The following is a 27,060-nucleotide window of genomic DNA, read 5'->3' as shown; positions in this document are numbered from 1 at the left end:
GAAATAGTACCAGTTTCCCAGGAAGGAGGATTACACTGTCCAGCAGCGCACGTATTCTGGGAGCCAGGGACCTAAGCCCTTCACCAGAGAGCAGGAAAGACATGGAATCCCATCATGTTCTGGATTTCAGTGCCAGCACTTCTACTTGCATTAACTTTATTACACAAATAAGACATTTACAAAGCACGACATGAAAGGTATGTAACAAAACAGACATTGGTTTTACAAAAAAAGTGCTTACAATTTTTTTCTCTGTGTGTGTGTTTTCCCCTTTTTTTTTTTTTTTTGTATTTAAATAAATAGTCTTGATGGCCTGTACGTTCCCAGGCTGCTCTTAACAGGGTAGTGGAGACATGTTTGAACTGTAACATGCTACGACCACATAATCCACGCAAGGAATAGACCCTGAGGAGAGGCTCAAGGCAGAGTGGGTGTTGGGTGACCCTGGGCAGGGCTTGGCTGGCCACTTACCACACGGTTGCCACTGGGGCCTTGATGATCAGGAGCAAAAATCAAAGGAAAGATTTGAGCTCCCCAAGGCCAGGGATTTGGCCCTGGTTGCTCCTGTTAATGTCAGCGCCTAGCACAGCGCTGGGCACAAGTTACCACTGGCTGAGTGCTGAGCTGAGCTGTACTCACCACGTTCTGAGTGGTGCCTGTTCTTTGCCCTCAGTCAGCTGTCACCACCTTTGGAAGGGAGAGGAAGCAGGTTCCCTTCTTGGGCTGCACCTGTGCCTAGCCCGCCTGTAGATCCCAGAGCAAAAATGACATATAGGCTTTCATTTTAAGTGCCAACTTCAAGCATTTGAACTCTGAAACCTTATCCAGACTTAGTGAGATAGAGCTGCCATTGATTAGCAACGTCTGCCATGGGTAAAAACAGAGACAACGGCTGCGTATGTACCATGAACTTGCTTTCCCTGTCCTAGAGTCTCCTTCCAAAAGCAACATAACAGGTTAACCACAGGAGGAAGGCAGACTTGGGCTAAAACATGCTGATTAGTAACCTCTAGTGGAAAATGCATCAGGACACCAGGTAGTTCTAGAATTACAGGATAAGCTTGGGACAAATGGGCATCCCCTGAAAACATAAATCATGGTCATGTGTAGCCTGAGCCCTTTTGTTTGGGGTGGAAGAGTTGTAGCAGGATGGATGTTATGCAGCTGTGACTGGCCTCTGTTCTCAGGGGTGGGTGGGGCTGGCTCCAGGAAGTATTGGTGGGGAAGCTCAGAGGTGCCAGTTGGAATCCTGAGCTTGGCACTCTCACCTAGGCAATGGGCACCCTCTCTCTACTTAGAGATGGATCCAGGGTTAACATTCTGACTACCATTTCACTGGGCTCTGTTCCCTTTCCCCCATGAGGGATCCCCCTTCCATCGAGAAGACCTGGCCCAAGCACCACTATGAGAGGTCAACAAGTAGCCAACAGGGGTCCCCAACTCTAACCTGTCCAAACATTTAGAAGAGTCATGGCACAGATCGAATACCATCTCTGCTATGTTTCCTACATATACGTTGGATAATTAGGTAGGGGTAGGGTCTCTCCCTGACCCCAGAGTTTTCTCTTTCCTCTCCTTAAAATGGCTAGTGCCTCTTCTGGTCCAATATGTCACCGCCCTCTCCTTGATTTCCAAACCAGTGGGGGTGTTTCTTCTCCCCATTCCCTGTCTATCCCCCCTGCCTCCTAGTCTGGGCAGGCCTCCATCTCTGCCCTATTGGGCCTCTCAGGGTTGGTCACTGTCTCTTCTCTTTCTGAATTAACTTGACATAACCAGACAGATGGAAATGATAAAATTAGAACATAGCTTTCCTTTGGGGACATCCCACAAACACTGTAGAGTTTTCCAGACAAAAGCAACAGAGTGGATAACATTGGGGGTTGTCAGCTATTCAGAATTCAGAGATGGTTCCAAGGAAGTAGTAAATAAAGGCCAATGTGGGGGGGGAAACCTGTAAATTAGAAGGCCGTTGGCGTCGCACAACTCAATTCCGCCTTTTGCTATTGTAATCAGCTGAAGTTGAAGAGGACTCCTGTTTAAATGGGAAAAGCAGGCTGTTTCCACCCTGATTCCAGATTTCAGGGAGTTCTGCCTTCCAAAAGGAGGACTCTGTGGTGCTCCTGGTGGGTTCTGGTTCTCAGCAGGAGAGGGAAAGGCCAGGCCTCAGGAACCGACCTGGTGGTGGGCAGGATGGTGGACGGGGGTGGATGCGGAGGTGGGTGGATTCCTGGCCGCAGCTTGGACACTGGATCTCAGCGGCTGAGGGGCAGCTGTGGGGCGCCCACGGGCAGATGCGGAAGTGCCGGCAGCGTTAGTACTGAAAAAGGATGACCTGCAAGAGGAGGGCATGGGAGGTGGCTGAGCTGGGGGCCTGCCCCACCCTGCCGCCCCCCAGAGAACCTCACAGAGAAGAAGGGTGGACTCAGGGCCCAGATCTGAGTTTAAATCCTGGCTCTGTAAGCTGACTTGCTGTGGGACCTTGGGCAACTCACTTCACCTCTCTGAGCTTGTTTCCTCACCTTTAAAACAAGGATGACAAAATCTCTCTCTGAGAATCAGAGAGATTCAATGAGATACAACAGCAGCAGCAAAAGCCTTCTGGGCATTTCACCCTGCACCTTCCGTGCCTGATTTCATGGAAGCTGCACCACAGCCCTGTGAGGGAGTTCCAACATTCTATTTTACAGGGAGGGCACTCAGGCTCAAAGAGGTGGAAGCAAGTGAGCCCATGGGCACACGGCGAGGAAGAGGACCTGGCACTGGAGGCCAGGCCTGGCCCACAGCAAGCTCTCCCTACCAAAGCACATTGCCTCTACCTCTCCAAAGTCACCGTGACCGTAGTGGCTGACTGCTTATTACCCACCGGGCCATGGGCTAAGCACTTCACATGCGCTTAATCTTCACATGCACAAAGCCTAGAACTGCGTGGCTCAGACATGCTGGGCACCCAATATACCGTGGGAGATCAGGACTGTCTGTCCGTCTCCCCCTTCCACTCCTGCCTCTAGCACTTGGTTGACATCTCACTGCTGCTGACACAGCCAGTTCCCTGAAGTTCAGGTCAAGGATCACTGGCTGGCTGGTTAATGGCGATGTGTCATTTCACAGTAAAGTGTGAGGGGCATCTGGTGGGCATGACCACATGGCTGTTCCCTTTCTGATCAGGAATGTTACTTGCCCAGAATTGGTTATCACAAGGAGGTGATGGAGGAAAGCAATGATGATGATCTCCATAACAGTGATCATGATCATAACCAACACCTAGGGAGCATTTTCTGTGTACCAGGCTCCGTGCTGGGCTCTTTACACACATTATGCATTTACTCTCTGCAGCAACCCTAGGGAGTAGGAACTATTATTATCCCCAGTTTGCAGATGTAGAAACTGCAGCTCAGAGAAACTAATTGCATTCCCAGATCTCACAGGAAGGAGGTGGCAGAGCTGGGATTCCGAGTTGGCCTAAATCCAGAGTGGCCAGGGTGGGCATTCCTTCCCCATCCTGGCCACTGCTCCATTTTGGACTCCAGGATGCCTGGCTGTTAGCCCTTATTAAGAGAAGCTCTCTCAAGAGTGGTGACCCTGGTAGGACCCTTCCCCTCCATGGGCCTGTCTCCTCCACTGATCAATGACAGCTTGGCCCTGATTTCTGAGAACTTTCCAAGTGTTGAATTTGTGGGATCAGGGGACATAACTGGGAAGAAATATGGATCTGGAACCTCACAGGCACCAAATGATGATGCAGTGGAGGCAGGGGATGCTCCCCTGAGTGCTCAGAGCACTGTTCTCCAGGCCAGGCCAGTGGTGGTCTAGATGAGTGGGTTCAGGGGCCAGCCCCAGGGAGACACTGAGTCTCCTCACAGCTAGGCAGGCTCAGGCCTGGAGGGACTTGGAAGAAAGCCCAGGCAATTCTGTGCTGGCCACACACATCCCACACTCTGCCACCCACCAAGCCCCAGGAATCTGAAGAGTTGTGGTTAAGAAAAGTCCCTAGGAGCTGGCAGAAAGGCCTGACAGTGAGAGGACAGAAGGTCACAAAGGAGGGAGAGACACTTTCATGCAGACTTTCTGGATGCAAAGTTGGGGACACAGCCCAGCAAGGGAAAACTCTGGCTCAGCAGCCAAAACCAGGGGCCAGAAACTGTCTATAGCCAAAACTGACAGCCCCCAGCGTGGCTTATCCCCCAGGCTAAACGAAACAGAACCACAAGCTTAGCCGAGCAACCAGGAGGCAAAGGCTCCTCTCCAAGCACTGAGCCCAGCCCTCTGCACCTCCAGGGCCCACTCCCTGCCCTCCATATAATGTCCAAGACCCTCTCTCGATGATCCTTTGTTCTGTGGCCCCCATCGGCTCTCCCCACTTCCCTGGACTTCAGCCATACTGAACACCCCCCGGGGTCCCCTCCGACCCAAACTCCTCCATGCTCTGGGCCTTTGCACATGCTGTTCTCTTGATGTGGAATGCCCTTCTTCTTGTCCCCTGTCTTTCCCCTAGAGCTCACCTCCCCCTCTTCTGGGTCCTCTAAGGTCATGTTTCTCGCCTACTCCAGCTGCCCATTCCCCTGCAATGTAGCTGCCCACATCCCGTGCTAAGCCACAAGCTCCCTGAGGTCAGGGATCATGTCAGCTCACTTCTGCAGTCCCAGAGCCAGGTCTAATAGGATGAATCCCCTCCCACAGGAAGGGACAGCTCTGGGGCAGGTGGCTGTAGGATCCAGGCCAGTTCGGCCCATGCTCACATTGTGATTCTGGATGAGCACTGCTCTGTCTGAGCCTCAGGTTCTGCAAGTATGAAATGGAGGTCATCACAATCATCCTCCCAGGGAGACTATGAAGGATGAGTTCGGAGAGAGGGCTGTGTACACAGTAAAGCGCTGCACAAAAGGAAGCAATTACTGAACCACGCAGACTTCAGAGTCCGACAAACTCACTGCATCCCTGCACAAGTCATGTCACCTCTCTGAATCTGTTTATCTCTTTACAATGAGAAGGCCATCTCTATGTCCACAAAGTGGCTGTGAGGTGTGAACCAGATGCCATGTGACAAGTAGCTGCCTTGAACAGAAGGAGCTCAGCAAACAGCAGCTCTTCCTGTGAATGTGACAGTCTCAGCGGCAATGATGTTCCTGGAGCATGCTCACTAATTACAGATTCTGCGGGATTTTGCGTTAGGCACTACCATTTACTTACAAATGTATCTGTCCAGGGCTGTCTGTACCTCCACACCATACACATTCTCCTGTGGTGCCCGGCACAGAGAGCTCAGTACATACTAGGTGTACTGAGCTCAATCAGGAGGCCGAGCCAGAAGTACCATCCTAAAGGAGCGGTCCCCACCCCGGCTGCCCATTAGAATCACACAGGCTGAGTATTACACACGCAAATCCCTATATACCACACCATCAGACTCTCTGAGAGCGAGGCTTAGGAATCTCTGCCCAGGTGATTCTGAGCACACCAAGACTGGGATCTGCTGAACTGGAGGGCTCCTGACTCCAGCCCTAATGCTCTGACCCTCTCCCTCAGGACTGCCACACCCACTGACCTACAGGGTTCCCTGCCTCCTACTGGGTGTCCTCCAACCCAGCAGTCTCCGAAGACTGCTACAGTGATGTTTCTGCAACAGGCCCTCCAGGACCCCACACTGCCGCAGGATAAAATATAGACTCTTCCACCTGGCAGCCTCAAGGCTCTTGCTTTCCTCCTGTCATCCTCCCAGATGTGCCTGCCAACAATGCTGAATGGCTCAGGGTTCCCTGAGAGCTCTGGTGTCTCATGCCTTCCCTGATGCCTCAGCTTTCAGGCCTGGCCTTAGAGGTTGCCTCCTCTGGGAAGTCTTCCCTGCCTCTCTCCTTTGCCCCCCTCCCCCTCCCCAGCTCCCATGGCTTCCCCTGTCACACTGTATTGTAACTGTTGGGATCTGCCTCCCCCTCCAGACTCTGGCCTCCTCAAGGGCAGGGACCACACTTTACTCATTTCCACTCCTGGCAACAGACTCAGGGATGCTGGGCACAGACAGGACATAGGAAATGTCTCCAAATAAACAAGTGAATTAAAAAATGCAAGGTTCGGCCAGGCTCGGTGGCTCATGCCTGTAATCCCAGCACTTTGGGAGGCTGAGGTGGGTGGATCACCTGAGGTCAGGAGTTCAAGACCAGCTTGGCCTACATGGCGAAACCCCATCTCTACTAAAAATACAAAAAAAAAAAAAAAATAGCTGGGCATGGTGGCAGATGCCTGTAATCCCAGCTACTTCGGGAGGCTGAGGCAGGAGAATCGCTTGAACCCAGGAGGCGCAGGTTGCAGTGAGTCAAGATTGTGCCATTGCACTCCAGCCTAGGCGATAAGAGTGAAACTCTGTCAAAAAAAAACAAAAAAAAAGCAAGGTTCTCAGCCAGTCTCTGACTTTGAGCTATCTGGGCCTCAATATTCCCATTTCTAAAATGAAAGGGTTGTCTGAGAGCACTGGCTTTCAAGGCTAACTGTGAGGTGTCTTGGAGCTGGGAGGGAAGTGAGGCTCCTCCTCTCTCCATGGTTTCACAGAGCAGCTCCATTCACCTTCATCTGTACTATGGGCAAGTTTAAACAAAGGGTTGCAGTGCTTCAGAAACAATACCTTGAAGCCCTGGAATGGGGACAGCTAAGCACCCTTTTTCCTAAAGCCTGAGACAACCAGAAATCCTGGCTCCACAGAGGAGGCCCTGCCAGTTGACCAAGGTCACTGGCTGGCCAGCTATCCCTGAGCCCCATCAGCTCAGGATATTCACTCCCAACAGACAAGAACGAAAAGGAGGAACCAGTGAGATGATGGGAAGGAGGGTGATGAGTGATATAAGCCCTCCCTGGAATCTCAAAGCTTGAGTAAAGGAAATTCACAAATCTGAGACAGAGAAGGGCAGCATGGTACCAAATTGTTAACAGGGGATGCTGCCAGAAGCCCATCCCCGACAGGGTGGCTCTGACCCACCAGACCCAACCTGGCTCCATTTACCTTCTCACCCCGGTTGGAGAGCGGCCCATCCATATCGGCTTTGAGGTGGACGGGGGGTGCGGTGTAAGGCAGCCGGCAGTGCACCTGCCCGCACTGTACCTGACCTGTGGACGAGAGGATGCCTTGGAGCTCATCCCCCAGGCTACACACAGGATCCCACCTGCCCCGAGCTCTGCAAACTGGAGCCCTGAAACCAGTTTCATCTCTGCCACTTACCTCCTGGGTAACCCTGGGCAAGATTTCAGTAGGATTGGTTGTGATGCCTTTTTTTTTTTTTTTTTTTTTTTTTTTGAGACAGAGTCTCACCTTGTCACTCAGGCTGGAGTGCAGTGGCACGATCTTGGCTCACTGCAAGCTCTGCCTCCCGGGTTCACGCCATTCTCCTGCCTCAGCCTCCCGAGTAGCTGGGACTACAGGCGCCCACCAACACGCCCGGCTAATTTTTTGTACTTTTAGTAGAGACGGGGTTTCACCATGTTAGCCAGGATGGTCTCGATCTCCTGTTCTCATGATCCGCCCGCCTTGGCCTCCCAAAGTGCTGAAATTACAGGAGTGAGCCACCGCGCCCGGCCAGTTGTGATGCTCTTTATAGTTTATGAAAAGCTATGTGATAGTGAGGTATAAGCATCTAGCTCACTGATAAACACTCCTAAATAAATATGTGCTTTCATATTCATGCACACACAAGCAAGGCTGTACCCTGCCTATTCAGGCCCTGCAAGCAAGGCTGTGCCCCATCTATTCACACCCTCCCTCAGTAAGTTTGTATCTCTTAGGTATCACCATGACTTTACCCATGCCTCTTAGAGGACTCTGTACTCATATGTCACCGCTCTCTTTATAACTGCAACCAACACCAACATCTACCCCCTACCCTCCCTGTCTTCCTCCCGGCTTTATTTTATTTCCTTAGCACTTATCATCTGACTTAACTGCATTTTTTTTTTTTTTTGAGACAGAGTCTCACTCTGTCACCCAGGCTGGAGGGCAGCGGCATCATCACTGCTCGCTACAACCTCTGCCTCCTGGGTTCAAGTGATTCTCCCACCTTAGCCTCCCAAGTAGCTGGGACTACAGGCATGCGCCATCACACTCAGCTAATTTTTGTTTTTTTGGTATAGAGGGGGTTTCACCATATTGGCCAGGCTGGTCTCGAACTCCTGACCTCAAGTGATCTGCCCGCCTCGGCCTCCCAAAGTGCTGGGATTACAGGCATGAGCCACCACGCCCAGCCTGGCTTACTGCATATTTTTATTATTTATTTTATATTATCTGTCTTTGCCAACTAGAATGCAAGCTCCATGAGGGCAGGATTTTTTGTCTGTTTTCTAGATTCTAGATCTTTGTGGATTTCCAGCACCTAGAGTGAGGCATGGCATTTAGTAAGTACTCTTAAGTATTTGCTGAATGAATTTCCATACCATATTCCAACATCTAAAACTGTTGGGGAAAGTCCACCTTTGGGTCGGATCCAAATTTCTCATGCTTCAGCCTGTTTATCAATACAGCAGAGAAGTCCATTGCTGGTCTCTTCTTTAGGCTTCATTCTCTTTGGTCACAGGGAAAGGGCATTGTAGAGACACTTACAACTGATATATAAACCAGGACAAGTCACTGTTCCCTTCTGAGCCACAGTTCTCCCATTTGTAGAATAAAGAAGTTACATGAAATTGGGAGTTCTTCACCTGGGGTGTTCAAGGAGTCCATATACAACTTCAGATTACTTGGAAAATGTATGTACATCTGCATTTTTCTGCGTCTGGTTCCAAAGCTTTTATCAGATTCCAAGCTCGAAGCCTCCAGGAAACTCAGTATTCTGTGACTTTAGTTAACTGCAGAGCAAACTCTACAGAAAAACTCATTTTTCTGGGGTCTGGTTCTAACACTTTCATTAGCTTCCCAGCTCAAGGCTTCAGAAAATTCACAACTCCATGACTATAGTTTACCATAGAGCAAACTGCTGTGGTGACTCTCAGTCAGTCATGCAGCAAGAGGTGCAGGTGCACACACCCCCAACCTCTTCTTCCCCAAGCTGAGTTCCACCACAAGGGTAAGAGGAGAGGGCACCTCAGCCTCTTCTCTAAGCATCAAAGACAGATCTAAGTTTGGTCAACAGAGTGTACGGATAGAGTCTTGGCGGGGACTCTGGAAATCATGGCCCCAAGTCCAAAGGGATCATCTAGATTTCTTATTGACTTTACACCAAGTATTACCAGGTAGCTCAGAACCCTGGTACTTATAGAGCTCCTGATCCTTGGCACCTTTAACAGGCTCTGTGCAGCCTGAATATAGTCATTGTTTAGAAAAGAAAGGGGGAAAATGTCACTCCTACTGAGCAGATAGTTCAGAAATGGAACTATATAGAGACATGGTTTCCAACTGGCAGCCTAGTGCGGAGACAGGGCTCTGCACTCCTAGTTCTGCCAACCAAAACCACTCCTACCATCACAAGAGCAGCCAATACTTATGCAGCACTTGCTGAATGTTGAACACTTTCAATTGGTTACCTCATTTGATGCTCAGAACACTGCTTTGAGATACTCTTATTATCCTCATTTTTACAGATGAGGGAATGAGTATTCAAGAAAGCTAAGAAACTCACCCACTGTCACACAGCTAGTAAATGGCAGGGCTGGGATGTGAAGCCTGGCAATCTGACACCAAAGCCCACACTTGATCATTAAGGCATACAGGCTCCCACTAACTTACAGTGGGCCCTTGGTTTCCTCATCTATTCAAGGAGATGGTGGCCTCTGATGTTTAGAGACGCAGTCAGTAGAGTATATGGCATATGGTCAGTAAGCAGCAGTTCTCTCTCTGATTTCCCTTCTTTTTCCCTGTTACATGGAGCCAGAGAAGGGAGGATTTGTGTGTGTGGGCATCGTAGTCATTTCTATTTTTTGGTCATGCTCAGCATGGAGGAAACAATTGATGGGAATAACTTCAAAGGGAAAGACAAATCTGTGATAGGCACCTGCTCAGCAGCAGATGCACTGAACACTCATTCTCCAGAAATCCCCGGGGCTCCTCCCTCACTCCTCCAGGTTCCCACTCACAAGTCACTTCACCATGACCCGCTTGCCCCTGCATCTCCACCACAGTGCTCCCTGCCACGGACATGCCTGCTCCCTCCCTATGATTTTATCATCTCCACCATCTCCCACGCTGGAGTAAGCCCCAGGAGCACAGCAGCTTTGGTCTACTGTGTTCACTGTCGTATGCCAGTGCAAAGAACACAGAAGGCACTAAAGATATAGCTACTGAATGCATGTATGGTGTCTCACAACCCTGTGAGGCAGGCATTATTGACATCCCAGGTTACACATGAGGAAACCAGGGCTCAAGGAGGTTAGGTGACTTGCCAAAGGCCTCACACCCTGGACACTCCCACCACAGTGGCCTTCTGCACCCCAAAACACACCCATGCCACGATGCTTTCTGGGCCAGGGCCTGCGTGCATTCCGTTCCCCCCACTTCAGGTACCTCACTAAATCCTATCCATCCTTTCAGTCTCTGCTTGCTGAGGGGCAGCCCAGCCCCTTCCCTTCCACCCCGCAGCATCTCCAGTCACTTGCATCCAGCACCTTTCCTACAGAAATCATCCCACTTAAAACGACACGCCTAGTTATTTTTCCATGCCCACCAGAACGCAGGCTGCACAGACTGGGTGCTTTGAAAGTATTTTTTGAATGGCTAAATCGCTTGCCTCTACGAAGGACTCCGCTCCACCAAGGCACAGCCGAAGATTTTACCCCTCTTCCCCCAACTCCTAGATCCAAATGACTTCGGGTCCCGCTTCTTCACCCACGAGGCTCCCCAAGGCCCCCCACCCCACACCTCGGCCTCAGCCGCCCACGCGCGCTCCTCTGCCCCCTCTCCCCGCAGGCCCAGCGGCTCCGGGCGCTGCGGTTACTTACTCTCAATGTAGCCGTGCAGAGTGACCATGCGCGCCCGCTCGGGGCTGCTGAACGGGGTGTAGTGGATGTCGTCGGACAGGGCGGAGGGAAGGCGGGAAGGGGGCGCCCCCGAGGGCGGCACTGGGTGTTGCGGCGTGTGCTTTTTATGACGCGCCCGGCAGTTTTGAAACCACACCTGGAACGACAGCCTCGGCAGCCTCAGCCTCGCTGAAAAGAGTCGGACGCGCCGCCAGGGTACCCCAGGCGGGACCGCCTCGTCGCCTCCTGGAGAAGGATGGCCACGTGCACGCACGACCCTCCGCGCCGAGCCCAGCTACGAGCTCCGGGGCGTGCCCGCGGTCCCCAGGCCCCGCCCACCCCGTCCCACCTGGATGACTCTCCTGCTGAGGCCAGTCATGTCCGCCAGCTTCTGCAGCGTCTGAGCGTCGGGGTTGTTGTCCTGCGCGAACTGCGCCTGCATAACCTGCGGGGCGGGGAGGGCGGTGAGGCGCCCGCACGCGGAGACTCCGAGACCCCGGCCCAATCAGCGGCGCCAGCCCGCAGGCCACGCCCCAGGCAGCTGCGGCCCCTCCCCGCCACCCGGGTCCGGGCAGAGGGGTGGAGCCAGGAGACCTTTTCGGCCCCGCCCACTTTCGGCCCCGCCCACGCCCCGCCGCCCGCGGCTTGCCACGGTACCTGCAGCTGTTCCGCGGTGAAGGACGTCCGCGCGCGCTTGGCCGGCTTGGGTTGACTGTCCTGTTCCGAGGGCACTGCCCCCTCCAACGTGAGGCCGTTCCCTGGGGGCGATAGAAGCGGCTGACCACGCGTTCCCATCTCTTCTAGTGGCAGCCTGGAAAGGACGGGGGTGGGGGGAGCTTGTCCCTGGAAGGGTGAGGAGCGGGAGTTGGCTGGGAGTGGGGATCCCAGGGTCCTAGTCCCTGAGCTCAGTCTTTGGGGAAGGGGTTTCTAAGCGTCCGCTCAGTACTGGACACTTCTTACACGACTGGACCACGTCTTACAGCCCTGAGAAGAGGTGGCGTTACCTCTTTATACATGGGAGGAAACTGAGGCTCGGAGAGAAGGAAAGCCCCTGCTCTGGCTCTTTCGACTAGAAGCTGAAAGCTAGCTGACCCTAATGCCCCAAACTGGGCTCCATCCTGGCGAAACTGGGGGAAACCAAAGGCTAGAAGAGATAGGATGCAAGCAAGTAATGGAACTATGCTCCTAATTTTGTACAAATGAGCGGAAGGAAAAAAGGTTGTAAGAATATACAACAAGGTGTTGACAGTGGTTTACTTTCCAGGAATGTGATTATGGAAACTTTTTACTTTCAGTATTCCTGTAACTTTTGAGGTTTTTTTTTTTAAAAAAGCATATGTTGCCTTACTTCTCTAAGGGTGAATTTTGTTAACCGGAGTATATGTTAGATATTATCTTTCCACTCATATTACTTTTACAATCATACTAAAACACTAACTATATTCCCATTTTATTTTTAATACTTCATTGTTCTGAATATCCTCAAAGTCTTAGAAAATTTCCATAAGCGCAAAGAAGAAAATAAAAATCACCAGTAATTTCAGCACTCAGAAATAACCATTGTTCACAATTTATTGTAATTTTTTAATTAGGAAAAAATTATGTTGAAGGAAAAAAGCAAACACTGTAACATACATGGAAAAAATCTGAAAAGATACACATTAAAATATGAAGGAGGCAGCATTTGGAGCAATCATTATTTTCTTCTTTTTGCTTACCATCTTTTCTAATTTTTCTACAATGAATGTCTGTCTGTGTGTGTGTGTGTGTGTGTGTGTGTGTGTGTGTGTGTGTGTGTGTGTTATGTTTAAAAAGTGAAACAGTAGCCAATACTGAGGGGTGATCAGTAAGAGACATCAGAAGCCCCAACCTTCAAGTTCCTCAGCATGTTAAGTCTGTGGACAGGTGTGGCTGTGAGAGCTAGGATGTAATTGGCAAGGCTGTGACTACAGGTGTTCCTGGTTGGACCATGTGTGGAAGGAGCCTGTGGTCACTGTTGGACCACAGTGTGGGAAAGCTCTGACTCCTGGGTTTCCATCCCAGCTCTGCTGCTGACTTGCTGACCACTGCAGATAATTTCATTGCCCACCACTGCAGATAAGCAGGCAGCAAGTGAAACCCAAGTTCACTAGATGGCCCCTTAGACCCACTTAGTCCTGATCCTGGCAGGAGAAAATGATGGCCCTGTTATGGCCATGGCCAGGAACACTCTGGCAGTCCCTGACTAGTCCCCAGGCTGGGACCTAGAAGTTGAGGCAGTGTGGTTCATACTCCTCCCCAGAGGAACTGGGGATTGGGCAGACACTCTGTGGTATTAATGTCCCCCAGGAAAGCAGGCAGGGCAAGGATTGGTGTGTTGGTTTTTTTAGATGGGAAACTAAAACAGAGGCAGCAACATCCCTGAAGCCTCCTTGGCTTTATGAGATGGGATTAAGGTACCCTAAAGCTTAGGGCCAAGGTGGTATGGTATGGTATGGTATGGTATGGTATGGTATGGTATGGTATGATATGGTATGGTATGGTAGTTAAGAGGCTGGGCTTTGGAACTAGGCAAATCTACTAGTATATAACTTTTGGCAAATCCTGTTTCTTCTTCTGTAAAATGGGGATGTGCCACCTACTTCCTAGGGCTGTTGTAAGGATTAAATAAAATAATCCCTGTTACAGAGAAGTTAGCAACTTTCACAGACCCTAACAGGGGAATTAGAGAAAGAGTCCCTGCCTCTGCCCACAGCCAATTACTGCCTTTCCCCAGCTCCATCCCGTCTGTGTCTTGGTCCCCAGGATCCCTGAAAGACCTGAATCTTGTTCCTGGGCAATCTGGGGAATCACAGTGGCAGAGCCAGAAGAGATTTAGGGATTATTCTAGTCCAGTATCTGTCTTGCACAGATGTGGGGACTGAGGCCCAGAGAGAAAAGGAAACTTCGTATGTCAACACAGTATGTGAGAGCCTGGTCTCCAGACTCAGAAACCTGGTCCTTTCCCCTTGTAGTTAGAGACCCTGGTGGGGGATGAAAACCCCTCCTCAAACCTCTGGCTTGGAGCTGCTAGTATAGGAATTGGGAGAATGGGAGCCAAGTCATCTCTCCAGGACTGGCCCAAGCCTGGTCCTGGGCAACTGGAGGCGATCAGCCCCCGGGCCAATGAGAGCTGTCCAAACGTGGAGTAGGCTGCCCGGTTACGAGAACCATCTCTAGAGTTCACTGAGTGCCTCCTGGCCTTACAACACATCAGCTCGTCTATCTTTGGGAAGGTGTTCTGTCGTTAACGCCATTTTACTGATAAGGAAACATAGTTGCAAAGGAGGGCAGTGACTTCTAACTTTCAAGCAAAAGATCGAGCCGGAAGTGCAAGACCTGTGCGCCGCCCCACCCCTACGCTGCCTGCGGGGCTATACCGGGAAGGCCCAATCTATAGAGGAGTGTGGGTGGTTCCTGGGGTGCTGGGGTGGGGTGGGGAGGGAAAGGGCTGGGGGCAGAGGTGCCAGGCGGAGCAGGTTGGGTACCGTTCTCGGCGGCCCTCTTGAGATTCTCAATCATGGTGTCGTAGTGGATGCGGCAGAGCACCTTCTCCTCCACCAGGCCGAACTCCTCACCAGTGGACAGCTGGCGCTTGCACGAGAAGCAGGCGAAGCAGGCCAGGTGGTAGGCGTTGCCGCGAGCTCTCCTCACCCAGTCGCTGGCGTAGATCTGTCGGCCACACCGGGCGCACTTGGTCCCAAATCGGCTGCAGGTCGAGAGGACAGGCACGGGGTGTCGAGACTGAGACAGGCCAACCTTCCTCCTGCCTTCCACCACCCAATGGCCCGCCAGCCCCTAGGCTCCTCGCCTGTAAGTCTTCAGCTCAGGCATTAGCCTTAGCTTGGACGCACCAACCCTCTACACCTAGTCCCACCTAGGAGGTGAACTGATGGGTGATTTTTATTTTCTTCTTGGTGTTTTTCTGAATCTTCCAAATTTTCTATGATGGTCACTTATATTTGCATATTAATGTGTTTGTTAAAAATACATCACAAGTTAGAAAAAACACAATAATAGTAATAATAGGCAAGTTATTGAGCACTTACCACTTGCCCAGCAAGATTCTAATTGTTTTACGTTGATTATCCCAATTAATCCTCATTTTGCAGGTGAGGAAAATGGGGACCAGAGAGGTAAAGTAACTTGCAGGAGGTCACACCGCTTGCAATGATAGGAACCCTAGCCATCCTGACTCCAGAGATGAATATAAGCTATAGCCCCAGCAGCACAGAAGTGCAGTTTCTTAGACGAACAGACAGATAAGCACTTACTGGCTTTGTGACCCTGGGCAAACTGTTTAACTCTGAGTTATCGTTTTCCTCGTCCTGCACTGAACTAGATGACAACAGCAATGACTCTACTGTTTGTTTAGTGCTTTGTAGTTGGCTAAGTACCCAGCAAGTCCCTCTGGAGCCTGTGACATTCTATTAATAATACTAAATGTTAAAAAGACAAAAATTAAAAAGTCTGGATCGAATGTCTTCTTGCCCCTTAAGCCTTCCTTGATTCTACCTCTTCTCCTTCTCCCTTCTGGTTTTGTAGTCTGGCAATCTGGGTGCAGCTGCCTCCAACACCAGACTGGAAGCCCCTCCAGGAGGCAGCAGAGTCTGGTTTACTCCATCCCAGAAGTCAGCCCAGGGCCTGACCCCGGGCACCAAGGAAAGTGTGTTCTTTAAAGTGGATGACCCACCTATGACTCTGTCCCAACCCTGGCAGCCTGTTTCCTCCGGTACACCCTCTGTTTCAGAGAATGGTGCCACCACTCGCCCAGCCCCTGAAGCTTGAAAATCATAATCATGCACTCCTCTCTCTCCTCAGCCCCTCCTCCAGCCAATCATCAATGCTGTTGGTTCTGTTTCCCAAGTATCTCTGGGATCCATCTCCTTCTCACCATCTCCACTGTTGCCCTCCTAGGCCAGGCTCCCATCATGCAGTCCTCACTGTCAACCTCCTCCGGGTCTCCCTGTTTCCCCGTCTCGCCCCTGCCATCCTCCACAGAGCAGTCACAGCAAAGTTTCCAGCATGCACATGAAATCCTGTCTCTGCCTTGCTTACAATCCTATGGTGGCTCCACTCTATACTCAGGATCTGGTCCAAAACCCTTGGGGTTTGCAAAACCCCAGCGACCACATCCTCTTCAGGCCCATCTCCTCCCTAACCTTCAAGATATGCCGCCCCACCATCCAGGCATGTGTCCCAGTCAGCCACAATGGAAGGTCACTCCCAGGTCTTTATGGCCTCCTCTGAAGCACTTTCCAACCCCCAGGCCTTTGCACTGACCTACCCTCCCCCAGAGTCCCACGGCCTCCTGCACCGCTCTCTCAGCGCTGACCACACTGGTTTGTAAATGTTTCGTTTCTGGCTCTTCCCTTCTACCCCTTCTACCTTCCTAGATTTGGGGGCCTGGGGTTGCGGGTGGGGAACCAAGAAGATTTGCCTCTGCGTCCCCAGGGCCAGTACCCCTCCACCCGGGGGAGCATTCGGAATCGTCTGTGTGTGCACGGAGGAAACAGTCCGGCAAAAACGCTCTGGTTACAGCCTGCCTGCCTTGACAAATTCAAGCAACTGTCGGTTGAAAAAAACAGCGTTGGCTTGGACTGAGTGCAGGAGCCCAGAGGCTTCTGCCAGTCTCCGCTCGCAGACTCAACCTCAACCCTACCTACTGTCTCCGACAAGGAGCGCGAGAGGACCCTTCCGAGGGCGGCGCGGTCCCCTCAGGAGGCGCTGAACACCTTAGTCTAGTCCACCGCTCCCCTAAGCGGAGGCGGTTCCGGACCTCGGAAGCGCGGCTTCCCCAGCGGAGTGCCCAGCCCAGCCCACGGTCTCTGTTCCCCGTCCCGCCGTAAAGGGGAGAGGAAACCGCTTTGCCCAACCCAGCCTACTCCCCCCGAAGGGCCGACCCCGGGTTCCGCCACCGGGCTGGTGGTATCCGGATTGGGAGCACTTTCTGGCCTCTGAGGGGAGGCTGGCTTCTGATTATGTGTGCTGCAGGAGGAGGGGGAGGCCAGCCGCGCTCAGAGCCCTTACTACGGGCCGGGGTCCTGGGGCGCAACGCCTTCATTGCACCCTCTCGGTTTCGTTGCAACCCGGTGAAGTGGGGACTCTGGCATCAGGTTTTCATACGAGGAATCGAAGGTTCAGAGCTGGCGAGTGGTTTGCGGAAACTCCACAGAGTATGGAGCTGGGGTTGAGGCCTCCTCCAAAGTGCAAGAAGTACCTAGAACCTGCGGAGCAACTGGCATGGCGACGAGGAAAGCCGGAATCCCGCATGCATGAACAGGAAGCGGGGCTGGTCTAGCAGTGCCGCGTCCTCACTCCGGGCCGCTGATTCTGGAATCTCCAGCGCGCGGGGCCAAGGGCCCACTCGCCTGGAGAAGGCGGTGAGTGCGTCCTCAGGGAGTGGAAAGAGCCGGAGCAGGGAAGGTCATGGCCATCAGAAGCTGGGCAACAGCGGCTGAGCCTTCTGTGCGCTTGGCTCGTGGGATTCTTTCTCCTTGGCCAGGGACGAGTCAAAGACTCTCTGCGCACCGCGATCTTCCTGCCCCGCGAGTCCCCGACGCCCGAGTCCGTTCTGCGCCTACACAGGTAGGTCACAGCGTCCTCATACCCTTGGTCCGAGATAGGCGCCGCTAGTGACCTCTCAGCAACTTTCTTATGCTCCGCGTGTCACCCGAAATGCTGGAAGCTGTCCCAGCGCTAGGATCCTCCTGTGCTCCTCGTGGCTCAGCCCAGTTTAAGAAATTGTCCTCGCGCTGGAACCTTGAGGTGGGGTTAGGGCGGATTATGTAGGTTTGGTTGCATTGCAGACTGCCCTGCAGCTTGTCCCCGACCCAGGACAGGAGTCACCAGCATGAAGGGCGCGAGAAAGCTTATCGATCCAGGCTCTGACAAAACGACATTCCTTCCCAGGCGGGCTGCGAGGCCGGAGCCACCGGATTCCAGAAACAGCGAAATCGGCGGCGGAGACAACGAAACTTCAAGAAAGAGATGTGCAGGAACTGCCACCAGAGCGCCAAAGGGATTAGGGGGTGTGTCTACTGCCACCCCAGCTTTGCTGTGAGGTCCGGGCCTTGCGCGTCCCTGGATCCCGGCATATGAAGGGCCTAGATGCAAAGGACCCACGGCGCTTTGGGGATGGAGAGGTGTTCGACAGATACTGCTCATCCTGGCAACTGTTAAAAGGAGTAAGGTGGGCGTCGCGCACCGCAGTGCCCTCTACCCCCTGAAAGGAGAGCAGAGATATCTGGGTACTAGTGGTTGTACGAAGGGAGCTCTGCGCCCTTAACCAAGTCAGACTCACTTTCCCAGCCTACTATGCTGGATATCTAGTAAGCGCTTGGTAATTATTTGTTGGATGAATGAGCCTCAACGAAAGAGCCCATCTGAGTTTCACCTCGACCCCTTATTCCACTGTTAAGCTACCCCTTTTCTGCACAAGAAAACCAAACCTCAGAGTGGAAACGCCAATGTTAGTTACCAAGCTATTGAGCCAAGAGGCTGAAACTCAAACGGGGGTTCACTTATTTTAGGTTCAAGACGTTCTTGAAGGCCTTAGATCCTGTGAGGCCAACAAGGTGGGTTGGAGGTGGAGCTCTAGGTATTCTCTCTGCTCCTTCCCTTCCAGGTAAACCCGTAGGGGAAGACGCCAGGGGGGAAAGAAAAAAAAAAAAACAGAACCAGCAATTAAGAGGTTAAAACGACCGCTTCTCGGAGGTCCCGGCCCTGAGGCTCCTCCCCCAGCTCCCCTCTCAGTTCCCCCAACATCTGTCCCCCAACAGCTGGCCGCCGATGGGCCGCTCTCTGCCGCGGTGGGGGGCCGCTTCCCGCTCCGAGCTTCCCCTGGGACCCTCGCTCTGCGGGAGGGGGTGGGGTTCTCCCGCTGGAGCCCGCGACAGAGCTTGGGCTCAAGGCGGAGGGCCAGAGAAGGCTGGGGGCTTGCCTGAAGTCGTTTGGGCCTAGCTAGGAAGAGGAACTTTAGCCTCCAGGGCACTCAGTGAACCTCCACCCCCATAAACACGAGGGGATGCAGTTAACCCTTTACTCCCCACTCCCATTGTCAGAAGGCAGGAGGGCCAGGGACCACAGTGACCTGATATTGACAAAGGTGCTCCACTCACAGGCCTCTGAAGTCACTCCTGCCCCAGTGTTGCAAGATCACCCAGGGAACCACACATCAGAAAACACAGTGGGTGTGCCAACCAAACTGGGCGGGGAATCTTAGGATCAGCAGAGAGGGGCCCCATGATGCATAGATGGGTGGCTGATATATCTCACCTATAGAAGAGTATGGGGGTGTTTAGGGGCAGGGATGGTTGGAGCCAGGCCGCTGTAGGGCTTATGTAGTCTCTACCACTTAGCCGTGTGACCTCATCTCTCAGGGTCTCAGTTCCTCAATCCCACCCCAATGCCACCATAATGTGGGATTATGAGAGTATCATACATACAAGGTGGACCTGAGAATTAAATGAGATAAAGCAGGTAAAGGGTTAGCCCAGTTCCTGGCTTAGACAAGAACTCCATACATTCTGATGACTGGTGTCCTGTGTGACTGCAAGCAATGGCACTTTCTCAGGACATTAGTCTCCCTTATACAATGGGCATGATGTTTCAGCAGGCTGAGGGAGCCAGGAGGGCACTGTAGATCGGGCCATGCTCTATTGTAAGGCAGCAGCTGCAGGTATGGGAAGCTGGGGCTGTGGTTTTTGGTAGCAGGGGAAATGTGAATGTCCCAGAAAGGAGCACTATTTTTCTTCCAGAATTTTCTTCCATTTTTGGAAGAAAACAGAAAGAAAAATTGTCTTAACAAAAAGGTGAAGAAATTAAGAGTCCTATCACATTTTTCTGGTGGTAATTTTTTTTTCCTGCTGGGAATCTCAGGGAGTAAGGGGAAGTAGGGATCTGGTTGAACCCACAAGGGCTGGTAAGGATCCTGTTTAGAGTGTGAATTGGAGAAACTGAGACAGAGTCCAGTGGCCTGGCCAAGGACACGGAGCCAATGAGAACCAACCTCTCCCAACAATGCAAATGAGCCAGGAGCAGCTCTGGACCTCCTTGTCTCCTCTATACTTTGCAGACCCTCTCCCTGATGAACTTGGAGTTCCTTCCTAACCTTTAATTCCCTGAACCACCAGTGCTAGCTCTGCCAATGGAGACTGAAGGAGGGTCTATAAGATAATGTCAAGGAGGGACAAGGTGGGGGATAGAACCTAGGTGACCCTCTTCCCTGGGGAAAATACCAGAGGTTAGAGGACCATGGGATCTCCGTACTTTGGGCAGAGTGCTCCAGTCCACCTCCTACCAGACTCTTGATCCTGGGCTTCAGGAAACAGAAGCCTAGAGAATCTCAGCATGTGACCCCTCCCTGGGCCCCAGCTCCCTAGAGGAAAATTCTGCCTCCCACACCACCATTCACACTCTCTCCAGGAAGAGCTTCCTCATAGCAGCCACCCAGAGCTTGGACGGCATTGCAGTGCAGATAATAGTCCTTGCCTGGCACTCGACCGGCTTTTTCTTTCCCTTTTTGTGGGTTTTATTATTTTTGTTACAGGTGGGGCTGCCAGGGATGGGTTATGCCTGCAGGGAGAGAAATGATCAGAAAAGCCACAATTCTACTCTCAATCCAGGGAATGTGAGCTTTTACTGCCTCCATTTTCTTAACCAGAAATCTGGTTTAGTTTTGCTTTCAGGGCTCTTGTCATTGGAAAAAGATTAGTGCTCAGAACCTGCAGCCCAGAAATGGCCCAGTCCCATCCCTCCAGGCAGGCTCTGCTCCTCAAGCTGCGTGGGGAAATGCCATCGTGGGCTTGTGCCCAGCATCCACCCTGCCAAAGATGACAATGGTGATAATCGAGGCATTCATACCAACCGCCATTTAGGGAGTCTTTATGGAGACTTCCCCCAAGAATGGCCTCTTTGGCAGCTCTGGGAGACAGCCTTGGAAAGGGCAAACTAAGGGAGGAGAGATTTAGCATCTTGCCAAGGTCACAACTGGCCAGACTGGGCCCAGTCTCCTGCCTCTTCCCACAGTGGCTGCACACCCTACTCTACCCCACTGCAGTAGGAAGAGGACTCCAGAATAAGGGGAGGCTCTCAACAGTGGAGTCAGGATTCGTGTTTTGACTAGTTTCAAGGTCTAGTAAAGCACAGTATCCAAGGAGGCTCAGTCCAGCATGGGCATGAGCTAAGGCTGAAGAAGCAGAAAAGAAATTTGGGCAAGTAGCAAATAAGACTGCCAAATCTATTGTTAGGAGAGCCAGGAGAGGTGTCCTGGTGGTGCCTTAGTCTATGGGAGAGGCCCAGACACCATTCTGCTGGGGTTCCCAAGCTGGCACCCTGAATTTAGTAGCTGAGGAATCCAGGAAGCCCCCAAGCATCATCTAGCATGTTTTTTTGTATGTATGTTTGTTTGTTTTTTGAGACAGAGTCTCGCTCTGTCACCCAGGTTGGAGTGCAGTGATGTGATCTTGGTTCACCACAATGGCCGCCTCCTGGGTTCAAGCAATTCTCCTGCCTCAGCCTCCTGAGTAGCTGGGATTACAGGCACATACCACCACACCCGGCTAATTTTGTATTATTAGTACAGATAGGTTTCACCATGTTGGCCAGGAAGATCTCGATCTCCTGACCTTGTGATCTACCCGCCTTGGCCTCCCAAAGTGCTGGGATTACAGGCGTGAGCCACAGTGTCCAGCCCATCTGGATGTTTTATACTAACTGGAGTCAGGCCTAGAGCAGGGAGGTGGCTAGACAGTGACTGTAACCTCCATTTCCTGTCCTGACCAAACCAGTAGTCAGATGGGACAGTGAGAGGAGACATCACACTCTGGTTACACACCATTAACCCCCTTCTGACTACACACACACAAACACACACAGAGACACACACACACAGCCATCCAGATTCACAAATACATTCATAACACCCTCTTCATCCCTCAGTGTCTGGGTGGAGGCCCTTACGCAGGAATACCCCCTCAGAGGAGACGGTGGAGTGGAATGATGGGATTTCAGAATCCCCTCACCTCACCCTCTCACCTCCAGATCCTAGTCCAGATGTAATCCTGTCCTCACTACTTTGCGTGCATGCACACGCACACATACACGCACACACACAGTCTCAACATTCACATACAGACACCTACTCTTGACACCCACACAGGAGCTAAGAGATGAATGTTTGTCCATAAACGAACACACATGCTATCCACACACCCCCAACCCTGCCCAGTGATGCTTTCCCCAGCACTACTGCACAGATCCCAGACAATACAGACACACAGGCACTCCTTGCACACCGAGTCCTAGGCCACCTGGTTGAGCCATCCCCACCCCACCCCAGCTGCACACTCTTTCACATCCATCCCATAAAGGAAGAGTCTGTCTCTTTAACCATGCTTCCTATGGCTTCTTCAGAGTACCCTTGCCCCAAATGCTGCCAACCTCCCCCTAGACTCAAGATCTTCTCTTTCCAGATCCCTGGAGGCTCAGTGCCAGTGCACAGGAGGAGATCATCTTCCACCATATTCCCTGATTCCCAGAGGCTCTTTCTAGGGCAGGGGTCTGGCCAGGAAGACTGAAGCCATGACGTCTTCCTATGCAAGGATAGGAAGGATGTCTGTGGGTTGAAGGGTAGTTATAGGGAAGCAGCTTTCTTCACTTTTTGAGAAAGCACTTGGAAACAAGCATCCCTCTCAGGAACCAGTTCCCCACCATTCTCCTCCGATCCCATAGGCCTGGTGGTACAAGCCTCTGGCCGGTTGATGCCTCCCACTGGGATCAGCAGACAAGACCATGACCCTGCAGTGACCTCGACCCCATAATCAGGTCAGGTCTTGGCTTCATGGCTAGAAGTGAGGCCCAGGCAAGTGATCCAGACACAGCAGAACAGAAGGATGCGCCAGGCTGCTGTCGGCTGCTGGGACGCGGTCTGCAGTACGCGGAGCACAGCCCGGGATAATCCCACTCAGGTCTCTGGGTGCCCGGTTCTCCCACTTCCCATCCCTGCGGCGCAAAGGCAAGGCCTAGACCCTGGAGAGGCCAAAGTTGGGCCAAAACAACAGCGAAGCTGGGACTAGAACAGGCGCCGGGGGCCCGCACATGACCCCAGATTCTCCAGTGACACTCCAGTGACGCCAGGGAATGAGTTGAGATGGAACTGGAGACAGAGGTTGGGATTCAGGACGAGGCGCTTGGGTATGGGATCGGATCTGAGACTGTTGCGGGGCTGGTGCTTGGGGCTGGACCAGACCCGAACCCAGAGCGGAGCCAGGGTCAGAGCCAGGGCAAGAGTCCGGAGCCCAGCTCAGCGTCCAGCCTGGAAGAGACCCCAGCATGACTGATGTCCAAGTAGGGTTGGAACTCGAAGACCGAGCGCACTGGAAATGCAGCCGGATGACGGCTAGGATCCGAGTGGGTCCCGACCAGAGCTGGGGACGTCAGAGCTCCACCGAGGCGCTCGAGGTCGGAACTGGAGCCTGAGACTTAGGCAGGACCCGAGACAGAGCCAGAGACGATACCGAAACCCAATGGACCGCGAGGACCCAAGGCAGATCGGGGGCGGGAACCTGTGCAGGCACCAGCGCGCTGCCTGGAGCTCTGGGTTCGCGCCGGCAGGCTGGGCCAGCGCTGCGCGACGGAAGTGCACTCCGGACGCCGGGGCTCTGGAGCGAGAGACCACATGCCGCAAAAGTGGCCTCCGAATGCGCCCGGGGCCAGCCCTCTGCGACACTGCTGGCCCGGCGGCCGCAGCCTACCTGAAGTAGTCCATCTTGCAGAAGATCTCCTTGTTCTTGATGTAGCAGCTGTTCTGCTGCCTCAGCGACGTGCGACACACGGAGCACTCGAGGCACCGCACGTGCCAGATGAGGTTGTTGACCTGGGGAGGGGGCGGGGACGGGGGTCGGCTCAGCGCGGGCCTCGTTCACGCTGGGCCCCAGCCTCCCAGGTCCCATTTGCAGTCAGAGATGCTGAAGCTCAGAAGGTGCATGCGATTCCCCTGTTTTTCTTGCGTAATACTGAGACTAAGGGAAATGGAAATAAGCTCTTCCTATTTTTCAGACGGAACCCGGGGGTGCAGACAAGACCCTAAGTCGGCCGGGCGCGGTGGCTCAAGCCTGTAATCCTAGCACTTTGGGAGGCCGAGATGGGCGGATCACAAGGTCAGGAGATCGAGACCATCCTGTCTAACCTGGTGAAACCCCGTCTCTACTAAAAAATACAAAAAACTAGCCGGGCGAGGTGGCAGGCGCCTGTAGTCCCAGCTACTCGGGAGGCTGAGGCAGGAGAATGGCGTGAACCCAAAAGGCGGAGCTTGCAGTGAGCTGAGATCCGGCCACTGCACTCCAGCCTGGGCGACAGAGCGAGACTCCGTCTCAAAAAAAAAAAAAAAAAAAAAAAAAGACCCTAAGTCTTGCCCAGAGCCTCACAGTTGGGCAGGCGTGGAGCCAGGATTTGTAAGTAAGAGGACCTGGCGCCTGCGGTGCTTTCCTGCAGTCTCCCGTGCTGCGTCCCACGCCCCGACAATACGCACTCAACACCTACCCCTGTCTCACCTTGAGCAGATACCGGTCCAGGATCTCGAGGCCGCAGCTGGAGCAGATGTTCTTGCCGGCAGACGGCACGGAGGAGGCGGCAGAGGGCGGTGAACAGACAGATGGCGTGCTGGGCGTACATGGGGAGGCCCGACCCTCGTCCTTGTCCAGAGCTCCTGCCAGGGCCTCGGCGTCAGACTGCGCCTGCGGCGGGGGAGAGGAGAGAGGAGCGCTGACCCGGGCACCCAGAGTTGGGGCTGCCTCGAAGACAAATCTGGGGCCCCCGAACACCAATTGACAACGAAATCTCCCCGGGACGATGCGCCGTAGACTGAAGGACAGGGATGGAAGGGCCTATTGGAGAGGAAGGGACGGCGCCAACTTTTAACACGCGCATTCTGGGTGCTAGCAACAGTTAAAGCCAACATTCCCGGCCGGAAAACCGAGGCTCAGACAGGAGCGACGCCCGCCGGGAGTCCCCCAGAGCGTGAGCAGCGGTTCGTGGCCGGAAAGCCTGGCCAGGTCCCCAGGGCCGGGCCGCTGGAGGACTGGGCACCGCAGGCAGGGCCAAACGGACTCACCATGGCGGGCGGCGCGGTCCCTTCAAGACAGCGGGTGGTCGCTTTGCAGCCGGACCCTGGCTGGGCCATCACCTGGGGGAGGGGGGAGGGAACGCAGGCGGCGGCGGCTGCTGAACTGGCTCCGCGCAGCCTGAGCCCAGCGCCTCCCCGCGCCTGTTATATAAACCGGCGCCGAACAATGAGTCCTAACTTTGTAGTGGGCATTTAAAGCCCTTCCCCACAAAAGCGGTGTCTCTCTAATGAAGCAATTTGAATTTGGATTGGATTTTTTCCCTCTCTCTCCCCCTCTCCCTGCACTTAACCCGTGGCTCTTGAAGTAATCGCTTAGTTCCCTTGCAATCCAAGCCTCTGAGGGGGGAAAAAAAACACGCGCACACACACACAAACTACCTGCAATTAGAAATTGTCGTGAATGCCCAAGATAAGAGGTAGCCAGAGTGTCAATTCCAACTGTCAATCAGTGAGATCCATCAGGCCGCCCAAAGAATTGCAAATTTGATTTTTTAATGGTAGTAATTAAAAATCGAATTTTTTCTCTCACCACCCACCCCTCCCCCTTCCTCGCTCCCTTCTCCCCTCGGCACAAAATGCAAAAAGGAGAAAAGAGAGAAAGAAAGAAAATAAAAAAGAGATGGGTGAGGGGCGGAGGGTGGTTGGAGAAAATAAAACCCCGAGCGCGGTGAGCACCAGCCCGCCCGCCCGCCTGACACGCGCCGCGAAATTGAAGCGGCTGTATTGACAAGGATTCAGGCGCCTTTCGAGGGCCAGTCAGAGGGAAACCCGGAGCAAAAGGGGAGCGAGATCGGGGGCGAAACGGGACCAAAAAGAGAAAAGAGAGGCGCTCAAGGGGAGGGAAAAGCACCCTACAGCCCCTCCGCGCGCCCAGGACCGGCCCCGCGTCGGGATTCTCAGCGCTGCGCCCGCACAACCCCCGGCGCATCGGCTCTATCAGCGCCTATTCAGACGGACAATACCGGCCTCGCCTCCTCTTGATTCGCCTGTGTCTTTACTAAATCGCTTTTTGAGAAATTCCTCCAACATTTGCATAATGTGTTCCCGCTTTCCGCGACCCCCCCTCCTCGCTCGCGCGCGCTCGCACACTCACAAGCACACACTCACAGGCTCAGCCTCGTACCCCTCCTTCCTGCAGCCGCCCGCCACCCGGCTCGGCCCGGCTGGGTCCCTTACCCTACCCGACCCCGACCCGGGCCGCTCACCCAGTCGTTCGCCGGCTCACCTGGTCGGTGGCGGGGCCGCCCTCGGCCGGCAGCCGGCAGCCCTCGGGCAGCGCCGGGGCGGCGTTCTCATGCTTCCAGTACATGGGCCGGAGAACCTCGGGCTCAGCGGGCGCGCAGCGCGGAGAGCTGCGCCAAGGGGGGCCACAGCCGCAGTGGGAGCAGAGGCTGCTGCAGGAACAGGAGGAGAGCGGAGGCGCCGGCCCAGCCGCCCCGGGCCCGGCCCCGGCCCCAGCCCCCGCCTCCGGCCCGCGCGCAGCCCCGGCCTCCCTGGCTGCTGCCGCCGCTGCCTCGCAAGAAGGTCCCGACAAACTTGGAGAGGCCCCCGCCCCCTCCTTCTTCTCCTCCTCCCTCTCCTGGTAGTCCTCCTCCTCCTCTCCCTCCTCCTCGTCCTCCTCCCCCTCCAGCTGCAACGGCGGCCGCCCTGCCGCTGGAGCCCCGCTCGGTTCAAGATGAGTCATGCGTGACCAATCCCCTCCCCGCTAAGGGAGAGCAAGACACACACGACGAGGCAGAGACCCAGAGAGAGAGACGCACACACAGACACAGAGATACACAGAAACTCAGAGCTGCCGACAGAGAGACTCGGAGACACGCCGGTACACAAAGGCACCGGCGGGCACACATCCACCCAGCTCTCACTACCGCCCCTCCCTCAAGGGGCACCCATCTTTCTCAGACACTGCCCCACTCACAGGTACAGGAGGGACCCATGGCCATACCATCTGCGGAGACAGATTCCGTAGGAGGTCACACGTTGTTATACTGTGT

At 53.6% G+C, this 27,060-nt stretch overlaps 1 protein-coding gene across 10 annotated transcripts; it reads right to left on the bottom strand.

Moving 5' to 3' along the window:
- Positions 1 to 120: 120 nt before the first annotated feature.
- Positions 121 to 26,592, bottom strand: LHX6 (LIM homeobox 6). 10 transcript variants are annotated; one of them, XR_013405600.1, is made up of 11 exons: positions 26,292 to 26,592; positions 25,055 to 25,126; positions 24,495 to 24,677; positions 23,697 to 23,818; positions 14,430 to 14,650; positions 11,581 to 11,681; positions 11,273 to 11,368; positions 10,906 to 11,080; positions 6,989 to 7,092; positions 4,737 to 6,354; positions 121 to 2,332 (listed from the first exon to the last, which is right to left on the bottom strand). XR_013405600.1 is itself a non-coding variant. In XM_001089041.5 (10 exons), the coding sequence occupies exons 1-10, from the start codon at positions 26,373 to 26,375 to the stop codon at positions 2,312 to 2,314; spliced, it is 1,179 nt and encodes a 392-aa protein (XP_001089041.2). In that variant the 5' UTR covers positions 26,376 to 26,592; the 3' UTR covers positions 121 to 2,311. The 10 variants fall into 10 exon arrangements, 9 of the variants coding, with proteins under 9 accessions (XP_001089041.2, XP_028690720.1, XP_001088818.2 ...); XM_001089041.5 differs by lacking the exon at positions 4,737 to 6,354; XM_028834887.2 differs by lacking the exons at positions 4,737 to 6,354; positions 26,292 to 26,592 and adding an exon at positions 25,445 to 26,059.
- Between the last annotated feature and the right edge of the window lie 468 nt (positions 26,593 to 27,060).

The sequence above is a fragment of the Macaca mulatta genome, chromosome 15, assembly GCF_049350105.2.
Source record: "Macaca mulatta isolate MMU2019108-1 chromosome 15, T2T-MMU8v2.0, whole genome shotgun sequence".
Classification (NCBI taxonomy): domain Eukaryota; kingdom Metazoa; phylum Chordata; class Mammalia; order Primates; family Cercopithecidae; genus Macaca; species Macaca mulatta.
The sequence above is the reverse complement of the archived record's forward strand: the minus strand, read 5'-3'. Positions and strand labels throughout refer to the sequence as shown.

What these genes read in the sequence shown, in the direction of transcription:
- LHX6 (XM_001089041.5), bottom strand. Translation starts at nt 26,375, where the DNA reads ATGTACTGGAAGCATGAGAACGCCGCCCCGGCGCTGCCCGAGGGCTGC. An exon ending in GCGGCCCCGCCACCGACCAG is followed by an intron (nt 25,127 to 26,291) that starts GTGAGCCGGCGA and finishes CCCCTCCCCCAG; the next exon opens with GTGATGGCCCAGCCAGGGTC. An exon ending in CAAGAGGGCCGCCGAGAACG is followed by an intron (nt 11,682 to 14,429) that starts GTACCCAACCTG and finishes TATCGCCCCCAG; the next exon opens with GGAACGGCCTCACGTTGGAG.